Source organism: Chelonoidis abingdonii, chromosome 21, assembly GCF_003597395.2.
Source record: "Chelonoidis abingdonii isolate Lonesome George chromosome 21, CheloAbing_2.0, whole genome shotgun sequence".
Taxonomy (NCBI): Eukaryota; Metazoa; Chordata; order Testudines; family Testudinidae; genus Chelonoidis; species Chelonoidis abingdonii.
Window position 1 is genome coordinate 14,545 of NC_133789.1, and position 22,912 is coordinate 37,456.

Genomic DNA, 22,912 nt, shown 5'->3' on the forward strand with positions numbered 1-22,912 from the left:
CAGTATTTGTATAAGGTGAACTGAAAAATACTATCATTTTACAGTGCATATATTTAATAAAAATAATATAAAGTGAGCACTGTGCACTTTGTATTCTGTGTTGTAATTGTTGTAAATCAATCTATTTGAAAATGTAGAAAAACATCCAAAATATTTAATACATTTCAATTGGTATTTTATTGTTTAACAGTGCGATTAAAACTGCAATTAATCATAATTAATTTTTTTAATCACGTGAGTTAACTCCAATTAATCGACAACCGTAGAAAAAAAATCATAGAATTCTGAGTTATCAACTAAACTTCATCCAAGTGAATATTATACTAGTTGAAACAATTACTTGAAAAATTAGTTAGATCATACAATTTAATGCAAAATAAATAGTGTATTTAAAAGCTGAGAGATCATATTTCTCACACTTTTTAAACACCAAACAGGTTTATAAAAAATAAGAATTGTCTCAAACCTCCATCCATCTCACGTAAGTCTTCTCAAGGTTTGGAAAAAGGTTAATAAAATATCACTTTAGCTTGTAGAATTTCTATCACTGGAGGTTTTTAAGAGCAGGTTAGATAAACATCTGTTAGAGAAGGTCTGGATAATACTTAGTCCTGCCTCAGTGCAGAAGGCTGGACTAGATAATATATTGATGTCCCTTCCAGTCCTACATTTCTGTTATCTATGATTTTAATTAAACTTTATCTTTAATTAAAATTGTTTGTCTGCAACACTACCCATAAGAATTAAGAACTACTACAGAGGTCATGAGACTGTAAATCAGCAGTAACGTGAGAGAGACAAGGCCAGATTTATAGATTATAAGGCCAGAAGGAACCATTATGATCATCTATGGAAGACCTCCTGCATAACACAGGCTATAGGTCTTCCCTTAATTCTTGTTTGAACTAGAGTATATATTAATTAGAAAAACAGCCTATTTTGATTTTAAAATTTCCAGTGATTGAGAATCCACAGAACCTTTGTAAATTGTTCCACTGTTTTATAACCTTCACTGTTAAAAGTGTGCCTAATTTCTAGTCTGATTTACTCTAGTGTCATCTTCCAGCCCTTGGATCTTTGTCTGCTAGACTGAAGAGCCCTCTTATCTACATGGGGAACAGAAATTTAACTGAGCAAGTTAACCGTCTCTTTGTTAAACTAAACAGACTGATCTCCTTGATTCTTTCTCTGTTAAGCATGTTTTCAGTGGGGTTTTCTCTGAGGCACACCCCAATTTATCAGCATCTTTCCTGTGTAGACCAGAACTGGACACAGTAATCTAGGAGAGGTCACAGAAATGCCAAATATAGAGGAAATATAACCTCCCAACTCCTATTTGATAGTCTCCGAATAATACATCCAAGTATTGCATTATTGCTTTTGGCCACAGTCTCTGACAGGGAGCTCATTTTCAGTTGATTATCCAGCTGCTACTAAAGTTAGACATTTTTAAATGAGCAGTTCTGGATAACTTGCTATCAAGAGTCTTAAAAGAGCTGACTGAGTTTGCTGGACCATTAGTGTTGATTTTTAGTAACTCTTGGTACACCAAAGAAGTTTCAGAAGACTGGAAGAAAGTTACTGTTGTACCAATATTTAAAAAGAGTGAATGGGCCAATCAGGCTAATTATAGGCCTATCAGGCTCACACTGCTCACAAGCAAGATAATGAAGCAGCCGATACAGGACTCAATAAAAAATTAAAGGAGGGTAATATAATAAATGCCAATCACCGTGGATTTATGGAAAATAGATCCTGTCAAATTAACTTGGGGTTTTTTGGTTGATAAAGGTACTACTGTTGATGTAATATACTTGGACTTCTGTAAGGCATGTGACTTGGTACCACACATCATTTTGCTTTAAAAACTAGAATAATATAAAATTAACATGGCACACATTAAATGGATTAAAAACTGGCTAACTGATAGGTCTCAAAATGTAATAATAAATGAGGAATCACCATTGAGCAGATGTGTTTCTAATGCGGTCCTGCAGGGATCAGTTTTTGGCCCTATGCTATTTAACATTTTTATCAATGATCAAGATTAAGAGGAGAGGTCTCTGATACAGAGTGCTCTTTACTGCTTAGTAAGCGGGGTGCAGGCAAACTGTTTTGATATGGCCAAATAAGAAGTCATACATATAAGAACAAAGAATATAAGCTGTACGTAGAAAATGAAGGACTCTTTCCTGGGAAGCAGTTACTTTTTAAAAGATTTGGAGGTCATCGTGCATCATCAGCTGACCATGAGTTCACAGAGTGATGCTGTAGCAAAAAGAGCTATTGCAATCCTTGGATGTATCGAGTAGGAGTAGGGAGGTTATGTTATTTCTGTATTTGGCAATGGTGCAACTGCTATTGAAATCTGAATTCTGGTTTCCACAATTCAAAACAGATGTTGATAAAGTGGATAGAGTTCAGAGAAGAGCCATTAGAATGATTATAAAACCTGCTTTATAGGGATAGACTCAAAGATTTTGAAGAAGTGAGCTGTAGCTCACGAATGCTCATGCCAAAATAAATTTGTTAGTCTCTAAGGTGCCAAGTTTCTTAACTTAACAGAGAGAAAGGTAAGAGGTGACTTGGGTACCTATATGGGGTAGAAATATTTGATAATGGACCCTTCAGTCCAGCAGACAAAGGTATAACAAGATCCAGTGGTTTGAAGTTAAAGCTAGACAAATTCAAGACTAGAAATAAGGTGTAAATTTTTAACACTGAGGGTAGTTAACTACTGGAAAAACTTACTAGAGGTTCTGGTGGATTCTCCATCACCTGCAATTTTTAAAGCAAAACTGGATTTTTTAAAAAAAATATGGTCTAGTTGAAAGAGTAATTTTTGAGGGGGAAGTTCTATGGTCTGTATTATACAGGAGATAAGACTACATGATCACACTGGTCCCTTCTGGCCTTGGACTCTATAAAACTGACTTCAATATCTTGTAACAAGGCTTCTTCTCCGCCTCAACAGGTCCCACTCTTCCTGTTAATAACTGATGGGGAAATTCTGTCTTCAATTGGCCCTCCCATTTCTTGGCCTGCTAGGCACTTAATGCTTCACTGGGGCTTCTGGCCTCCTTGGTGGACATCCAGTGAGAGAAAAAGCAGGAGGTGACAGGCCCAATCCTGCCCTCTACTCTGGGCCCCAAGCCAGGAACCCTATAAGTAGCAGCCTCACATTGCCAGTTCCCAGGAAAACTGCTAGCTTCCTAGGCTTACTTCCTCATGCCCCTTGTCTTATTGTCCCCACTTTGCTTGGGTGGGATTTCTCCTGCCGGGGGAGGAAGAGCCCCTAGTCTCTGGTAGCCCTTGTGGGCATGGCAGCACCACACCAAATGCACGGCTCAGTCTCTCCCCTTCTGGCAGGGTCCTTTTCTTCAGATCTTTGGACCTGGAAGGGTCCTTAGCTCATGTTTAGGTTTTCTCCCCAATCTCTGTACCTGTTGGCTTCTCCTCTGGTCTTTGTCAGCTTCCACACCACTCAACTCTCACAACACCTACCACCCACACTAACTGCCTGGAGGGGAAAGCTTTTAACCCATTCTGGCAGGTTCTTAATTTGTTTCAGGTGTCCTAATTAACCTGGAGTAACCCCTACTCAGTTACCAGGGGAAGAGGGACCTGTTTATCCTGAGGCTAATATACCTTCCTTCCTGCACTCTTCTGTAGCCGTCTGGCCTGACCCTGTCACAATCTGAAAAAATGAAAGCTGAAACAAACTAACTTGGTTTTTATAACCCTATTTTGTCTATGTTTGATGGGGTGTACCTGCCTTTGGGGCTTCCTACAGGACTCCTCCCCATGAAACAGTTCTCTGTGAGAAAAGGAGCAGCCCTGTTGGGATCCAGTGAGATCTGGTTCTCCAGCAACTGGAAGGGCTGGAGACCAGCAACAGTCAATCAAGGCCCAGAAGGCCAAAACAGAATGCCTGCTGTCAGCGTCAGCAAGGCAGTTCCTGGCTGGAGCCAGAGGAGCAAGGAGGGACATTGCCAAGGTCACAGCCAGAGGAACAAGCAGGGCCATTGCCAATTACTGGCCACAGTTGGGGGCAGGAGTTCAAGATTCAATTTCAGAGAAGGAATTGCACCCAGAAGGGTGAGAAACTATTTTGGTTATAATTGGCCCTGAAGGACAAGGAATTGCTTCTATTTTGAGTCTGTTATACCCTAGAAGGCTTTTGAACTGTGACACCTGGCTGGAGGGCTGAGCCACAGAAGACTCACAGAGGCTGACAGACAGCATGCAGGGGGTGCTGGGAGCTGCAGAGAGCAGCAACTAGCGTGTAAAGTGGCGCTCATAGAGGTGACTGTGACCCATCACAATACAGTTGTCTACAATCCACTCCAAAGCTGATTCTGGCATCTCTATTGCAATATTGTACTATTCGGCAATGTTGCGAGGCAGCTTCACATACCACAGAAGGGTAATCAGCCACCACTATATGATGACATCTTTGTAATCTGAGTGGCCTGGGACAAACAGCACACATCCAATAAAATATCACACTTTAGATAGACATACCTTTTTAAAACAGCAAAGCTTTCAGAACTCCCTTGTCCCTCACTGAAACTGTATGTGGAAACATTGTGTTCATTGGCTAAATATGGGTCCCCTTAAAAGTATAAAAGTGTGATAAAGGATATCTCTTAGCATTGCTTTACTCTGATAGAATTAAAGCTCCATCTAATCATGTGCAAGAGAAGTGAAGCAAGATCAGCTGTCAGCATGATTGGACAAAGCACAATTGGAAGAGCAGAAATTGCAAGAAACACAGGACCTTCTTGGTAACTTAGTCATTTTCTGGTATGATGAGAGTGTAATATGGCACTGAGGATGTGAGTAAACTCACCATCTTGGAGTGTCCATAAGTTATGAATGATATATTATACATGTATCGCTCCACTAATACAAAGCTGCCCAAAAGCTGACTTACTATCCACAAGAGGGTCCCTAGCACATGGGAGACCTCAGATGGTGTAGAGTCACAGCAGGATCCACGCCAATCCTCACTCCCTGCTCCAGTTGTGGGGTGGATGATGGCTTAGGATGAGGGTATGACCTAGGTACTTGTGTGCCCCAGCTGCCATGTGGAGTCAGGGATAGCTGGAAAACTTAGATACCTTCAGGCTACTCTAAACATATGTTAGGAGACTCATGAAGTGCTCAGCCAAGATAATATGGAGGGGAACACAAAGGACTGCTAAGCACTCTTTCTTCAGAGTTGCATCAAACACACTTCAGCCACAGTTGAGGATCTGGGCCCTTATCACCCTACTAGCATAGTCTGATAACAACATAATTCCAGAATTTTCTGCTTTTGGAGGTTGCCAGACACAATGATGCACACTGAGTTTGGAATTAATGCAGGTACCTACAATGCATACATTACCTAATAGCTGCTAAACCCTGACTTCACAATGGACAGCTACCCTTAGACTTCTTTGGACTGTAAACTCTGCTCCAATTACATGTTTTACTTTCACATTACAGAATCATGGGAACAACACCAGAGGCTCAAAACACCAGTTGCTCATAGATAGAGCAGTCGCCCAAGACTCAAGGTCTAGACAGACCAATCTGAGCACAGCCTGGATTGACTACAGGAAAGCTAACTCAATCCGACACGATCTGGAAGTCGGCGATACAAACAACAGGAACTAAGCTTCCTCAAGAAATCTATGGACTATGGAAGACACCTGGATATCAATCACACTTGCCATGGCAGCAAGTGCGGCATATACAAGTATGCACTGTCCCGCGCTGTCTCATAGGCTAAACCCCTTAGCCAGATAATCAAAGACTGGATAGGTACAGGTTCAGAGTGAACACATCAGCACTTCTCATGGATACATCAAGCGTTCTAAAAACGAACATCGACTCGCTATCACTACCGATCTACATGGATATGGAGTCATTCGCTGAGATGGGCCAATGTAGTGAAGAAGAAAGTAGACTGATGGGTGAACTAACAGCGGCCACATAGCAGACAAACATACAAGTACCTGTGTCAGCCATGAAACACGAATGAGGAGAGCAGAAGACAACATCCAGTCCCAAAGCAAGACAGTCTAAACACTCAGTGGAGAACAGATACAGCATCACAGAAAGCCTGCATCTATCAAGATACCTGCCGTAAAGTGAGCTGCAAGACGAATGGAAGCTGCGATTGACGATCCGGAAGTATCAATGCACGAGGTTTCACCCAAGCAACACCAGAGACTGTATACACAGAAAGAAGGGTGGGTTGGAGTCAACCACTGTCCGACAAACCCAGACATCAGGAGAATCAGTCAAATTGCCAAAAATGAGCTGCTGCGAGAATGCCTGAGCAGCAGCAGAACATGGGAGAAGACCAAGCTGAAGAAGTGCTATGGCAACAAACTCGCATTGGATACATCGCACAATAGTACGTGGTGACAGGAAATCCTACCAGGATGAACGGTGGACAAAAGACAGAATGGGCACTGATCTAGCAGCAAGGAACAGGACTGGACACCATATATGTGAAGCGGGTCTACAATAGAAGGACCAAGGGGCAACGTGCAAGAGAGTCTCAGAGGGACATCCAACACATAGTGCCAGATTAAGAGCGCAGAACAGCTAACTGAACGGCACATAGTGGTGCTGTTACAGAACATCGCACAGCGATGGGCTAGACCCTCCCAACCAATGGAGCATTCCACGAAGCTGTGAGAAAAGGCGTAATTCTGTAGGACTTCCATCAGACGGCAAGGCATGTATGCAATCAACAACTGTGGATAACAGACCCGAAAAGATGTATAGAATACAGTGAAGTAAGCAACATCCGGAAGAAAGAATAAGAACTGAATCCCAGGTGAAAGAGGACTATGAAGTATAAAGTGAAGGCAATGCATGGTGGAGGAGCACTCGTGTGATCTAACTGGTGATGGCTCACAGATCAGGACAACATCAAGCTCTATGTCAGCAAGTGCAGGCAGGCAGCTAAGATACTGCGCAGAACCCTCAAACTCCCAGGCCTCTGGTAGAGGACCCGAGGTTGAGGAAGACACATACCACCCATAGGGGTGAGAGGGGAATTTTTTTTATATATATATATCACCTACTGCTCCTCCTATCCACTAGACCAGTAAACCAGTCAAAGAAGGAAATTAGGTTGGTTTGGCATGATTTGTTATTCACAAATTAATGCTGACTATTCCTTAAAACCTTATTATCCTCAAGGTGCTTACAAACTGATTGTTTAGTAATTTGTTCCAATATTTTTCCATGTCCAGGTATCAAAGTTAGGCTGATTGGTCTATAATTCCCTGGGTACTCTTTGTTCCCCTTTTTGAAAACAGGTACTATGTTTGCCCTTCTCTAGTCCTTTGGGATCTCACCCATCCTTCAGGAGTTCTCAAAGATAATTGCTAACAGTTCTGAGATTGCTTCAAATAATTCCCTAAATGCTCTAGGATTAAATTAATCGGGCCCTGACAACTTGAATACATCTAATTTATCTAAATATATTCTTTAACTTGTTCCTTCCCTATTTTGGCTTGCATTCCTTTCCCTTTGTTGTTAATATTAATTATGTTGAGTGTCTGGTCACCATCAACCTTTTTAGTAAAGACTGAAGCAAAATAGGCACTAAACACCTCAGCCTTCTTAATGTCATCAGTTATTAGCTCTCCTTCCCCACTAAGTGGAGGACCTATGACCTATGCTTTCTTTTGTCTTTCTCTTGCTCCTAATATATCTAAAGATCCCCTTCTTATTACCTTTTATGTCCCTTGCTAGGTGCAACTCATTTTGTGCCTTAGCCTCTCTGATTTTGTCCCTATACACTTGTGCTATTCTTTTGTACTTCGCCTCAGCAATTTGTCCATATCTCTACTTTTTGTAATATTCTTTTTTGATTATCAGGTCACTAAAGAACTCCTAATGGAGCATATTAGCCTCTTAACATTCTTCCTATCTTTCCTTCTCATCAGGATAGTTTGGAGTTGTGCCTTTAATATTGTCTCCCTAAGAAACTGCCAGCTCTCTTGAACACCCTTTCCCCTTAGATTGTCTTCCCATGGGAGGACCTACTAAAGTCTGATTATTTTTTTTTAAGTCAATTGTCCTTATTCTGCTCCTCTCACTCCTTCCTTTCCTTAGAATCATTAAATCGATCATTGCCCCTCCCTTTTCCTCTGCTCTACTCTCCACTTTCTCCTCTGTTATCCTCATTCCATCCCTTCTCTTCTCTCCCTTCTTTTAATCCCACTTCCTACCTCTTCCCCTCCAAAAATAAATAAATAAATAAATAAATAAATAAAAACTTCTGAATAAATAAGCAATGATAGCCTTCATCCTGGCCATTTACACATTGTGTTTTTTTTTTAACTTTTTAGACTATGAACTCCTTGGTGCAGGGACACTGTTCTTCCCCTGTACAGCACAATGGGATCCTATCCTGATAAAACTGTCTGCAATGCAGACTTTTTCCATGATACAATTTCTCATTTTAAATATACAAATTATTTAATCAAAATATAATTCTGTTTACGTCAACAGGAATCGTGGGAATCCCTTTTTCTGTAAAAGGAATTGCAGAGGGATGGTGTAAGCAAGGAAGCTTTCTCATACTTAGGCTTGGAAGGATTAGATTTTTATCAATAAATGTCCTTAAATGTCATTTCAGCGAACGCACAAAATGATGAAAAAATATTTCCATAAATTATCATAGAAATTTACAGATAAGCAAAGCAAGAAAAATGCTGCTTGAGAATTTATTAGAGTCTCTTAATGTGTATACAGCATGTTGTAATGAATGTTGCATAAAGCACACATTTACACTCTGCTAAAACAGCCAGCTTATAAAGCTTTAACTTTTTAAATCTCAATGTCTGTCATTAAATAATTGTCTGAGCTACTCCTAACTTCCTACAACTGTGAAAATTTAGATACTAATAGAAAAAAAGCTTAAAATGAACAATAATATCAATAAAATGGTAAAAAGACAAAACTTAAATTCTAACAAGTCTACACATATTTCATCAGCAATCCTTAGAAGTCAGGAGATTTCCAGCTGGGGAAAAGCCCCTGCTACTATAGCTTGGACTGTAAAACAATTGGACATAAAGTTCCAAACAGAGTTTCCTAAACACTGTTTCTGAACAGCTATATTCAGACCTTTTGCTGAATTTGAAGAATAAGTTCATTTATCTGGATTTAAGTGCAGAGTGCTTTGAAATGGCACAACCATAGAAATCTACCTTTTTTGTTGATATCTAAATTGCTGGTCTAAGTGCCAAATTAGAGGATTTGTCCAAAGATGAGTTTGATTCAAAGATTTCTTGAGGGCGAAAGATCAGGAGACTGCTGAATCTAATGTTACCATAGATTAGGGTCTAGTTAATACAGTAACTCCTCACTTAAAGTCATCCTGTTTAACCTTGTTACATTGCTGATCAATTAGGGAACATGCTCATTTAAAGTTGTGCAATGCTCCCTTCTAATGTTGTTTGGCAGCCACCTGCTTTGTCCACTGCTTGCAGGAAGAGCAGCTCCTTGCAGCAAGTTGGTGGGGGCTTGTAACCAGGGTGGATCGGCAGCCCCCCATCAGCTCTCCGCTCCTCTAAGTTCCCTGTGCTGCAGCCACCCAGCAAGCTATCAATCGGCAGTTCAGCTGTCCCTCCCCCCACTGCCATGTGCTGCTCCTGCCCTCTGCCTTGGAGCTGCTCCCAGAGACTCTTGCTTATTGTGCAGGGAGGGGAAGGGGAGGGCTAATGTCAGGGTGTCCCCCCTACTCCTGCACCCCACTTACCCCTTCTCCATATAGACAGAGAGAGCTTGGGGCAGCAGCTGCTGTCTCAACTTCTTGATCCACTTAAAAAGACAATGCACTTAAGAGTGGGTCAGCTTATTTAAAGGGGCAATGTGCATCTCTCTCTCTCTCTCACACACACACACACACACACACAAGGTGTGAGTCTGTCTCCATCTGCTATGCTGTCTCCCCTCTCTCCTGTTTATGCTTCCTTGATGAGAGTCTACATCAACAACGTGTTAACCCTTGACGGCTCAGCCGAGTACTAGTTCATCATTTAGCAGCAAGGCATTCCCTGAGAAATATCCCTCCCTCTTCCACCCTCTAACTTCACAATCATCATAGCTGTGAACAGTATTAAATTGTTTAAAACGTATACTGTGTTTATATCTATATAATAGTTTTTTGTCTGGTGAAAAAAATTTCCCTGGAACCTAGCCCCTCCTATTTACATTCATTCTTATGAGAAAATTGGATTCGCTTAACATCGTTTCGCTTAAAGTCACATTTTTCAGAAACATAACTACAATGTTAAGTGAGGAGTTACTGTATAATACTCCCCCTTGGTTACTAACTACTACCCCATCCAGCAATTCCACATTTTGATAATCAAAATGCCTGCAGCAATTTTCCTTCTTTTACTTGGCCAAACTAGTTAGAGAATTCCCTCAAATAACAGAAATGCTGGATGGAACAGTAAGTTTGTCTTTTATCTCCTGTCAAATTAATGGTATAAAACATGCTTACTGTAGGTGGTATTCATAGAAGAGTACTGGTTCATCTTTTAGTTGAAATCAAGAGATTTCACCCCTCAATAATGCTTAGTTTTATACTTGTTTACTGATAAAACCATCCTAAAGGAATCTATTTGTGAATTTCAGCATAACTTTAAAAATGGAAAATCCTATCCAACTCATCTGCAGAAACTGTTCACGTCTGCTCTTCAGAGATGGACTCTTTCTTTAGTGTTTTATCCTTCCATGTTATTTGTGTGTTTTTAAGAAAACGCTCTTACATGAGAAAACAGAACAAAGCTTGCCAGTGTGCAAATCTCTAACAGTGATAGGAAAATCCTTACAGGATTGGTCAAAAAACAGGCTAATGCTCCTAAAGAAATTTGCATTCAAGTGGAAAGCAGAGAAGCTTTGGGGTTTATTCTCTGTAATAGTTCATATTACTTCTATGATTAATACTATAAATATCAGTTTTTAATCATTTTTATATTTCCAAACACCTGCAAGTAACAAATAGTACATTTCTGTGACATTTGTGGGGATCACTCAGTAAGGGGTTCTGTCAGCACCTGCCTTGAAGCTTTGGATACCTTAATGCTATACTATTATGGCTTAGAGTTCTGACACCAGTAGCCAACCTACAAGTACAAAGATCTCAACTCTGGCTTCCACCCACCTTTTTACTTCTTGCAGGGTGACCTCACTAGCCTTTCTGATCCCAAGTCCCCCCAAATCATTTTCCCCAAGTTAAGAGAAGGGAGTTACCTCACAAGTGGAGAACCAGTGTTGGCAGGGCCAATTCAGTCAGGGTGGATGTAGCCCACTCCCAATAACTGAGGAGGAGGTGTCAATGCCAGGAGAGGCAAAGCTGCTTTTGTAGTGACATCGACCCTGATCGAATTGGCCCTGTCAACACTGGTTCTCCACTTGTGAGGTAACTCCCTTCTCTTCATGTGTCAGTATATAATGCCTGCATCTGTAATTTTCACTCCATGCATCTGAAGAAGTGGGTTTTTACCCATGAAAGCTTATGCCCAAATAAATCTGTTAGTCTTTAAGGTGCCACTGAACGCCTTGTTTCCTTACTAAGCTATTTTATTTCTTAATCAGTTTCACAACATACAGCTGAAAACAGAAGTGCTCCCTGGAAGGTTTTATAAAGTTACATTGGTTTGTGTTTCTGATTTAAAAAAACAAAACAACCACCTCTAAAGACACCAGGCTGCAAAAGTCCCCTCTCCCAATTTATTGGACCAAAATAAGGTTTTCATCCGTCCCTCCGACTTCCATTTTCACCTTCTCCCATATTCAACTCTCTCACTCCTCATTTTCTGAGCACCCTGAAAAAGATTCCTGCTTAGCTGCTTCGGAGTATTCTACAGGTGCCACATCCTTCTCCCTGGCCCGCCAAACAAACAAGCATCCAGTCTCAGAGTCAAGTGAACAGAACCGAGTTTCCAGCTGCATAAATCACTAGCGTCTCTCGCTGAACGAAGGAAGGTTTCTAAGTGTCAGCGCCCTCGTGAAATTCGGCACTATCTCAAAGGGGCAAAGAATGCCAGGGGGACAGTTGCCCCCTGTGTTTTGCCTCACTGTAAAGCTGGGTGTCACTGGAAGGTGGTTAAAGGGTTAATCCCCTTAGAAAGCGGCTAACAGAATCAGACAGGCTGCCCAGTCCAATCCATTGTACAAACCTCTTGGGCAAAGCTCGACGGACAGAGCAGGGCTGTGGCACGGCTTTGAAAAAGTCTCTGCTGCCTCTGACTGCCGGAGAAGCCTCCTGAGCTGCTGTGATTTGACCCTCTGGGGACTCTTTTCCAGTCCGGTCCCCATCCAGGCTAACCCAGGGCCAAAGCCATCCCCGTTCCCCGGCCTGTTCTCCCCCTTCCCCCGGGCTCACCTTGATGAGCTTGCAGCGGATCTGAGCAGAGACCATGTGGCTGTTGCGCAGGTTGCCCACCCGGAACATGAGGCACAGCCTGCCGTCCCGCTGGGAAATGACAGCGGCCCGGCTGAACATGAGGGTCTCGGCTCGCTTCTTGGGCTGGGACATCTTGATGAACATGCAGCCGATGAGGAAGGCGTCCACGATGAGCCGAGCAGGGACTGAAGAGGAAGAGCACGATGCCCTCGGGCAAGCGCTCAGTGATGTAGCGGTGCCCGTAGGCCGAGGTGCCTCGTCTCGATGAAGAGAGAGGAAGCGGAGGGGAAGTTGTACACGTTGGCCACGCAGGGGTGGTAGCTCTGGTACGTGGCGCTGCGGTGCAAGTCGCCCCGCAGGTGGCGATGCCCCACCACACATGAGGCCATGACCAGCCAGGCCACCGTGTAGGTCAGCAGGACGATGAGCAGGTTCCAGCGCCACTTGAGGTCCACCAGCGTAGTGAATGAGGTCGAGAGGTAGGCGGATGCTCTGCCACCAGGTTCCCGTGCCTGCACGTTGCAGCCCGTTCTTTGTCCACGAAAGCGCGGCCGCTTCCTGCGGGCGCTGCCCGGGCTGAGCCCACACGCCTGGTACCGCCCAAAGGTGTCCTGCGCACACACCGACATGCCCGGGCCGAGGCAGGAGATAGCTCCCACGGGCTAGACAGGCCCCTTTGTCTGGGCGCCCGCGCAGGGCTGCGGGCAGCAGCGGAGTCCGGGAGCGCTAGGATCTTCTCCCCGATGGGGGTCCGGCTCCCCTTTGGCTGCTCACCAGTTTTCTGGGAGCGCTGCCTCCGTCGCGCTTAAGAGCCCAGAGCGAGCGGAGCTATGAGAGAGGCTCAGCCAGTGCTCCTGGGGCTCGGCAGGTTTGTGGAGCCCGCATGACAGTGGCTGAGATGTGACGCTGGGGGCGGGACGGCTGTCCACTCCCCCCCGCCTCTGCACCTATCAGCGACGCGCAGCTCTGTGTCCTGGGTCCCCTGGGAGAAGGCACGTCCAGATTGTGAAGCCACTGACTTGGGAGGAGAAGAGGGCGAAGCCAGCAGCAGAGAGCCCAGAGTAAGGTTGAGCCGGGCTTTCTCCCACACTGGTTATCACAGGGAGACGCGGGGGGCAAGTAACGTGGTAGGAACAGGGAAAATTTCTGAACCCCCATTGGGTGGGCTGATTCTCCAGGATTTATTCTGTGGGGTTGAATCCATGCTGGCTGGCGATGGAGGAACAGGCACCGCCGGAAGACAAAAGTACAATCCAACCTGGCGGCGTAACACCCAACCTAGGGGCGATGTTTTTGCAAATCACGATTGTCACAACAAGACTAAGCGCCAGAGACACAATGTAGCCTTTCCTGCTCTTATTGTAGTCAGGGCGCAAACTCGCGACACTGGCATCCAATCTGCTTTATGTTTCAAAGCGTTTACATCCAAAGTCTAGCTCTGGAACATCTTTTAACCAAAATGAATTATTACCTACAGTCATCTCATATCGGTGTAACAACCCGCTAGCAGAATGTGCTGGCTGCAGCGATTGGAATAAGAGTGCAGTGATCACCACGAAAACTAGTCCTGGGCCATCAGCACAGGGTCTTACAGGGAAACAAAAATAAGATGGCTGGGCTTTACAACCAATAAGGAATTTGAACAAGCGAATCTCTCAGCCAACATTAAAATTTTACAAGTAGGCAAATGTTCACACATCAGGCGTTAGAGGCTCCTGTTTGGCTGAAGTGGAAAAGTACTGTTCAGGAGGTAAGACTGAAGTGGTGCAGAAACAGAACGGCTCAGAAGCTTCAATACGTGAAAACCTGCTTCATACCTTCAAACAAGGATGAAAAGACCTGAGATCGGAAACAATTGGGCCTAAAACAATTGATAAGCTATCACAGTGAGGATGATTAGCATTTAATCTATCACTTTTTATTCATAATAGATAATGTTGTCAGAAATATTATATTACGAAAGAGCCGCGATTCAAATACTAAGATAGTGACACTTGATTGGATGATAATTGCACTATCTAATTTCAGCACGTTTTCTAAATCAGTTACTGACAAATTAATTTTTAATTATAATAAATACTGCTTTTTGTTGAATATCCCAAATGGGAAAATAAAAGTGACTTATTTTAATCTGCTTGGAATTAAATTTCCGTATTTTCACTCCATCCTGATGGGGATCCAAGTATATTTCTATTACTTCTTTTTCTGACACACGTACAGGCTTTTTACCAACCTTAATTAAGAGCCATGTGAATGCTTTCTGCAAAGTTGCCAGCAGGTACTTAAGGGTGTTACCAAACCTGCTTTCCAAGCATGGGCACAATAGAGATTCCTTTCAATCTAAATTAAACGATTAGTTTTTGGAGTAAATATGAACGGCAAATATTAGCTGAATAATCAATTTTAATTCTGAGTAACAACATTCCCCCATCAACTGGAATAATCTGCTTCATACAAATATTTTCCTTCTCCAGGGATCTCTGTGAGTTTGGGAAAAGAATGGCTTTTCCTTGAGAATTGAAATTAGAAATTCTGAATGCAGCAATAGCACCTTTAATGACTTTATTATCGCAGATGTTGACAAAGCTTTCTCCTTTATCTCTCTAATTATTGCTTTTCTAACAGTATTTATTTGAGAGAAAAAAATTTCCCCTCTCTTCAGGCAAATGTGTCACCCTTCCAAACAGAGGCTGAATACTAGAACAGAGAGGCTGTAACAGAAGCAAGAACTTCCCCCTTTCTGATCTTACTGTATGGAAAATTATAAATTTTCGTGGCTTTATCTGTGATTTGAATATATAACACAGTGAATATAAATGCATTTTTCCATCATTGGAAGACACAGAAGTTTAGATCTAGTATAGGCAGCCATTTACCCAGGACTCTGACTATATATACTTCAAGTCAAACAGATGGTGACCAAAAGTCATTAACAGCTAACAGGAACTCAGCAGCTTTTGTCAAATGACATTTCTAGCAGAGGGAAAGCGTTTACATTCTTTCACCAGCTCCCCGTCCCTTCTCCAACGAATATTTAATTTATACACTGCGGAACGGTTCCAACAGGAAGGAATAAGAGAAACCCACCCTAAAATACATTATAGTGGTCATTCTCATGGACTATAGGCGAAATGGGTCCAAATCACTGCTCCACGTCAAGCAGAGACCGAATTTAAAACTGGGTCTCCCACATGCCAGGTGATGCTCTAACGCTGGGTTACTGAGTTTAAGGGGGGCAACAGCATTATCACCACCTGTTTTTTCACCAGATTGGGTAACACCTCGTTTGTGAATCCTGCAGAGGTTGAGGCAGGAGTCTGGCACGGCGCACTTTCTCTCCATGCACTGCTGGTGTCAGTATCAAAGGATGTTAAACTGGTACTGTTTTAGCAGAACTTCAGATTAACAGAATAGGATGCACAAACCGCTTATTACTGCAGCTACTAGCATTATTGTAACAGGTGCCAATGGTGCCAGACGCCTATCCGTATATTAGAAATACATCCGGTTTCCACAAAGGGAACAGCTCTGTCCTGTTCTCCCTAGTAACAGCAGTTCTCTGAGCTGTATCTAATCCAGGGGAGTCCCATTGCCTAGAGACAATTCTCGTTTGCTAGGGGAAAGCGTGCAACAAACTGTCTAAGAGGCACAGAAAACATTTCCTAATTACTATTCTACTGCGAGTCAATCAATCTATTCCTGAAGTCTTAAAGGGGATGGATGTAAGCAGGAATTCCCATTGGGAGCTTTTATTTGAGGAGTGGGAAAGGCATCCCTAAGAACAAAGTTATTTTAGTTCTACCCTAGCTGACAGCAAATGCAAACCCAACACATTTAAACATTATTTACCTAGAACAGTGTTGACAGATGCAGTAGTCTTGGAGATATGTTTCAAACTATTTAGGAGTGTTGACATATTTAGTAAACGATTTTACTTACATATAAGCATGAGGGTGGGTTCTTTGACAGGATGGGTTCGTAAGGAATGAAAGGGATGATAAAACTTAGAGATAGCGAACAGACTACCATAGACTTGCTTGATTTTTGGTTACTAATTGCTACACAACCAAGAGAGTGTCAGACACTCAGTTTAAAGACTTTATTCAGTGGCGTCCAATCTATGCAATGATGGGATAAGTTGTGACTGTAGAAAATGCGTATTCGGTTGTGAACTGGAATTGGCGTCCCATAGCTGCACCTTGTGATTTTTAAACCTAAAGTGTTTAAATCAGCCCCAGCACGGTCTCCCGTCTCTTGCAGCAGCTTTAGGAGCTCTCGGCTGCGGCGGTCAGTTTTTAACAGGCTCTTCAGTAGCGCCCTACTGGCCACCTGGGGCATTGCAAGGCAGGGAGGAGAGTGGCTCTAGTCTAGTTAAACCATTGCCTGGTTCCTTGCGGAGCTGGATAGGTGCTTGACTGGCTCTCCCTGAACCTAGAGGACCTCTAGCAAAAGACTCCTCATCGTCTTCCGCACAGCCCTTCAGGGTAACCCAACAGAGGATAACTGGAGAACTAATCACCATTTACAGCTCCCAGTTCTCTGGCCCAGTCCAACTTAGAGCTGCCTCTAGACTGCTCTGAGATGAGCCAGCCAGCTACCATTCCCTTGGTAGCATACACTAGTCAAGGAGAACTGGAAGCATTACACTCTAGCTGTTTTATTTATGGCCCCTCTAATATGCCCCCTGTATCAGAAGTCCTAGAGATGTAGGGGTCAGTTATGGTGGTCATATATCCACCAAGGACTCTGCAGCAGATTTCCAGATGAGTATTTGTATCTTGTGAGAGGAGCAAAAAAATCTGCCTTTGTTGATTACAGTGCTTTGTCAGTGGCCAAGTTATGGGCAGTCTGGTCTAATGGTTGGTGCAAGAATTTAGTCTGCTACTTAGAACTGATCCAGGAGTACAACTAAAAGTTAGAGTCAGAGACCAAAGCCTAATCTGAAGGGTTAACCTGACTCCCAGGAGGCATTGCTGAGGGTCCAAGCCAAGAGTCAGAAACAAAAGCCTAACCCAAAGAGTTACCTGCAGTCACACTCAGAAGGTGGAGCCACAATCTGAGCCAGACATCAGGAAGGCATGGGGGGGGGCGAGGGAGCTGAGGTACGGGCAAGAATTTTCCAAAAACAGCTGCAGTTTTGAATACATTAAGCAGTCATTAGACTGTGGCTGCTACTGAGTTTAAGTATCCATCTGCAGACTCCTGCAACCAATCAGATGGTTTCTATCAGGGCCAGTTTCTATTAGGGCCAGCTACACTTATTGGGTTGTCAGGAGGCTGGCTTTACTGCAGGCTGGCCCCTGATACTCTTTAACCTTTTCAGGCTGAAAGTCTGGCCATCACTACTTTAAATCACAATAGTCCTTATAACAGAACCAACCAAATTGAAGATGTGGCACAAGGCCTTTTACTGGTTTGGTTTTATAGGTAGGTTTCCTCCCAGAAACTGAAACTCTTAATTTCCCTCCCCATTTGGGGACTGTGGAGGATTGGAGCACTTTCCAAAAAACTACCATTTCTTTTTAGTAAAAGGAAAGCCCAATAGGTACTCTCAGATAAAGAAGGATATTTATGGAAGACTAAATGGCCTATAAAAAGGAAGCCAGCTCAGCTCCTATGGTGGAGATCCCCTATTTATGTACAGAAATAGAGTCTTATACTGAGTGAAACAACATCAGACTTATTTATTTTAATAAAACCAGAACTAATTAATGAAATGATCTTTTGTCCCTTCAATTTCTTTAAGTCGTTGGGCTACTTTATTGTGAAAGTGTGCTGACCACATAAAACATTCTAAGTCTTTGTGAATCTTGTTGACTCGTGGCTTATTTTACATCTACCCAGACATGAACAATATACATTAATAAGAGCCACTTTAGAATGATACCAAATATTATCCAGAGATGAATGACTGATAGCTATAGAAAATTATGAAGTCTTTAAAACAAATATACAAAAACAAGGGTAGAAAAAGTGCAAGCCACCTAGTATTGCAAGAAATTCAAATTGGATAATTGTCCCCAAATCTCTTTAAAAACTAATAAATCAGGGCCAAAATCTTGCTTGCTTTTCTCTTACCAGTAGTCCCATTAACTTTATAGGGTTGCTTTGTATGGATAAGGCAAGCAGGATTTTGCCCATGGTATTTTTAAATTGTTTAAATAGTAAAACTATGTAAAGAGGAAAACAAGTATAATGGCAGAGTCCTTCACACATAGAACACTGCCATAAATATACAGTGGCAAAGAATTCTGTGGCACCTTATAGACTAACAAACATATTGGAGCATACGTTTGTTAGTCTATAAGATGCCACAGAACTCTTTGCTGCTTTTACAGATCCAGACTAACACAGCTACCCCTCTGATACATAAATATACAGGTATCTTGAATATTTCAAAGGAGCAAATAGCTAGCCTTTCTGTATTATCTCAACAGAAAATCATTCCCCTGAACTCAGACTAAATTTTGGAAGGAGTGAGACTAGATTTTGCCGCTGGGGATGAAAGGAACAAACATGGCTTTGTCACATTTCTATCTCCAGGATTCTGGACTGGCTTATGAGTTGATGCAGTTCCCAAGAACAGCCCTGGAGGCTTCTCTAACATGATGACTCTCCAAACCCAGAGGAGCAGGCAGCCAGTGTGAGTTCCCCACCTTTCCAGGGGCAGTAGGGCTCAGGCTTCTGGCTTCAGTCCTGGGGTGGTGTGTGGCAGGCTCCGGCCATGGGGCTTTGGGCTCTGACCCTGGGTTCACCCGCTCCCCACCCCATTGCCCTAGTCCCCACTGCCTCTCTATGCACTTCTCCATCCAGGCCTGAATTTGTCCCCTGCTTCCTGGGGCTGAGTAAGTCTGCTGTGAAAAGTGATATTTGTATGTTTGTTAATATAACTTTTTACTGCCTCCCAACTAGCTAGTAAGTCTGCTGTGAAAAGCGATATTAACAAACATAAGTTTTTAAAAAAGCAACCAAAAAACAAAAGAAACAAAAAAGACAAGAACATGCAACACACTTTATTTTGTTTCTATTCTGTTTAGGTCCAGCAAAGAATAGAGACAACTGTACATTATTTTTATTATTGAGTCTGCAAACAAAAAAAAAAAGCCCTACATAAATTACAATGATTTGGACATGTACCTGTGCATATATATTTATTTTTCCTAAAGTTAATTAAGTATTTTAGAGAGATGACCGGCAGGAGTTGGTGGTTGCACTCTAAGGCCACCAAAAAATTTCTTGTGAGAACCCTTGCTTTAGGAGATGCCTGAGTACAAGAGCTGCATAAGCCATGCAGACATGTCTGGTACAGACTTCCTTTGCTTAGAATGAAATTCACTCCTGTTTTCTCCCCTCACATACAGCTAAAAGCTCTAGTTCAAGTCCTCATCAGCTCATATCTTGATTGCTGAAACTTTTTCCTTTCTGGTGTTGCCAAATGCAATCAGTTTTCCCTCAAGCCCTTTAATACATTCTGCAATGGGAGTAGCTCCCAGTAAAAATCCAGAAAATCACTATATCATCTTTTAAATTCCTCCTTAAAACTTTGCTATGATGTCTCCAATATATCTGACAATGCTTAAGCCATGATATGCCATAACTGCTTCCTATTGCACCAAATAACATTGTTTCACTATTACCTTGTCCTCCCAACTCATCTGTTTGAATTTCTCCACCTGTTATTTCTTGTCATATTATACAAATTATAAATTTGTTGGCGCAAGAACTCTTGTGTGCATATAGCACCGAAAACAATAGAACTTTGCTCCCTGAATGAGCCTTCTAAAGTGTAACCACAACAAAAATAATTTTAAGTCAAATTTTCTAATGATAAAAGTGTATGTTGTCTCCATTCATGTTTTCCATAGCCACCTTCAGAAAGAGCGGAGGCCTGGGAAATTTCCTGCAGAAAGCTGAATGTTTTGGGAAGTTTTGAACCACCAAACAACAATTGAAAGGGATACCAGAGAGAAATGTAAACATTATTATGATCCCATTGTATCCCTAGGGACTCCATGTTGAAGGGATCCCTTATATCTGAACATTGAACAGATTGAAAGCCTGCTTTATTAGTGGCTTAAATTCACCCATGGCTACAAGAGGTGAAAGCAGGGCCTAGTTCAGTCACAAACCCAGGTTCTTAGCTCTGCCCTATTTCCCTGGGGAAGGGAGGCGGCGGGTTCTGTGCCCGCCGGATGGCGCTGTGGGCTGGCACCATTTCCTACAGGAACCCCGGGGCATGCCCTGGGGCCGCACATCTGGGCGGGGCTGGCGCCCCCCTTCTCCCCCGCTGAGGCTTCTGTTCTCCTTTAATCCGTGCAGCCACACAAAGGGACGGGGGTGGGGAGCCAGCGGCTCAGCCAGCCCCCCCGGAGGAAGGGGAAGGGATAGGGATGGAGGCGGTGCGTGTAGCTCCAGTGCTCTAGGGGCGCATGAGCGAGGCGCGCACGAGGCTAGAGGGACGCAGACCCGGGGGATCTGCTCCTCTCACGACAGGAGGCAGCCCGCCGCCTGAGCACGGAGTCCCGGCCCCGGCCGGCAGCCAGCTCCGGGTCCCGCAGGTAACAACCTTGGGCGGCTGCGGCTTCGGCTTCGTGTTCCTGTGGCCGCAGCAGTAGCGCGCTACGGTCCGCGAATCCCCAGCACAGGCATTGGGTGGGGGATGCCGTGGGGCCGGGCCGCTACCTATGCCCCACTCGGGGAGGCTGCTCCCGCTTGTCCCTCGCTCCACCTGCAAGCTCCGAACGCTGCAAGGACAGATGCCTGGGAGCTCGGAGGGAGGATGGGCACATGGCGCTGGAGGCGGAGGGGACGCATTCCTGAACCTGAGCTATTGCACAGAGGGGCTCTGGATTCTCACTGGGAGAGGGTTGTGATGGTTCTTGCCTATGCCACGTCTTGGGGGCATTTCTGCTGCCTCTGCGGAGCAGCATGACATCGGGCCAGGCGAGGGCAGTTGAAAGCTCATCCTCACTCAGATTGGTAAACAGGGTCTGGTAGGAATGCATCGAGCAGGTCTCCATACAGAGGGCCAACTTAATCTGTCCAAAGAGCTGAGGAATTCTGCAAATGAAAACAAAGATGGAACGCCTGGCGCAAGTGAGCTGGATTTTTTATTCTTGTTTATTTTAAACCAGCCGGTGGACATCCTCAGCTGCAAAGAGGCAGCAGAAACGTGCTTGTGCTGAGATGAAAGGAAAGAAGTAGCAATACCGGTCCGTTTAATTCATAATCCGGTTTCCACAGAGACTGCAAGAGGCTGAGCTAATTAAAATATAATTGAAGGCTTAAAATTATAGAAGGTGCCTGCATTAAGGGGAAATTATTTAGATTATGCTAAAAATAAACTGAGCAGTTCAGGTTAGTGTTGTCAGACGATTTTAAAGACTCATGCCCTGTTTGACAGGTGTCAGATTTTATAAGACTAGGTGGTTGGTTTCTTGAAATTTCACTTCTTTTATGTGTTTATATATCTTTTGAGTTATCTGGTTTACTGTCTATTTTAAGACACCTGTCACTGTGGTATTTAAGCACCAAACAAGGCATCACATTATATAACTGCACTGTGCGGTTTCGAATAGTTAGATTTTTTTTTCGGTTCTCAATGGACTTCTTACTTAATATAACAGTAATTCCGAGACACAAATTTATTTTGATATCTTTACACTGTATAATACTATACTTGAATCCCATAATTAAGTAAAAGGTTAAGTAAGCCATGCTTTGAATTTTCTTGGTAGACAGAAGAGTAATATCTCCAAGAAACTGAAGTCCTGCTTAATAGCAGACAGCCATGAAGTTTCTCATACCCAAAATGTTATAATTCATATGCCTTTCCTGACCTGTTATAGGTACTGATTTTCTGGAAAGATGTTGAAATGCAATTGTTTTTGAAAAGCAGTCTATCTTGGAAAATATGTCCACTATACTGATGCTTCATTCCATATTAAGCCACAAACCAAGTTTGGAAACTAAATAAACATATTTCAGAGTGGTAGCTATGTTAGTCTGTATCAGCAAAAACAACGAGGAGTCCTTGTGGCACCTTAGAGACTAACACATATATTTCGGCATGAGCTTTCGTGGGCTAGAACCCACTTCATCAGATGCATGGAGTGGAAAATACAGGAGCAGGTATAAATACATGAAAAGATGTGAGTTGCTTTACCAAGTCTGAGGTCATTCTAATGAGACAATTCAATTACTAGAGCTAAACCAATTTCTAATATAGCTCAGCCATCCAATGTGGACAGACCAAACAATGTCGGAATCCTATTTAAAGATTCTAGGCCACGAAGCTGGTCAAACCTTCTTCCTCAATAATAAATGAGCGGGAATAAGCTTAAAAATGAATTAGGGTTTTGGAGAGTGCCTAGTATGAGGGGAAGAGTGCATCTCAGTGATTTTATGCCTTCGGTGTTGAAATGATACACTCGTGTATTGTAATTTGCATGCTCAACACTAAGTTTTGCCTTTATT

The 22,912-nt window shown here is 43.1% G+C and overlaps 2 protein-coding genes across 2 annotated transcripts in view; one reads left to right on the plus strand and one right to left on the minus strand.

Moving 5' to 3' along the window:
- Positions 1–13,065, minus strand: part of LOC116835468 (G protein-activated inward rectifier potassium channel 1-like) — a 21,891-nt gene extending 8,826 nt beyond the window's left edge. The window contains 3 exon segments of the mRNA XM_075059801.1: positions 12,416–12,608; positions 12,610–12,693; positions 12,695–13,065. Coding sequence (XP_074915902.1) covers positions 12,416–12,608; positions 12,610–12,693; positions 12,695–13,065 — 648 coding nt within the window.
- A 7,781-nt stretch (positions 13,066–20,846) lies between these two features.
- The window catches only part of MPP3 (MAGUK p55 scaffold protein 3), a 56,497-nt gene continuing 54,431 nt past the window's right edge, over positions 20,847–22,912 (plus strand). The window contains exon 1 of the mRNA XM_032772687.2: positions 20,847–20,994. The gene's annotated coding sequence lies outside the window, so the exon portion shown is untranslated. The remainder of the gene's footprint in view (positions 20,995–22,912) is intronic.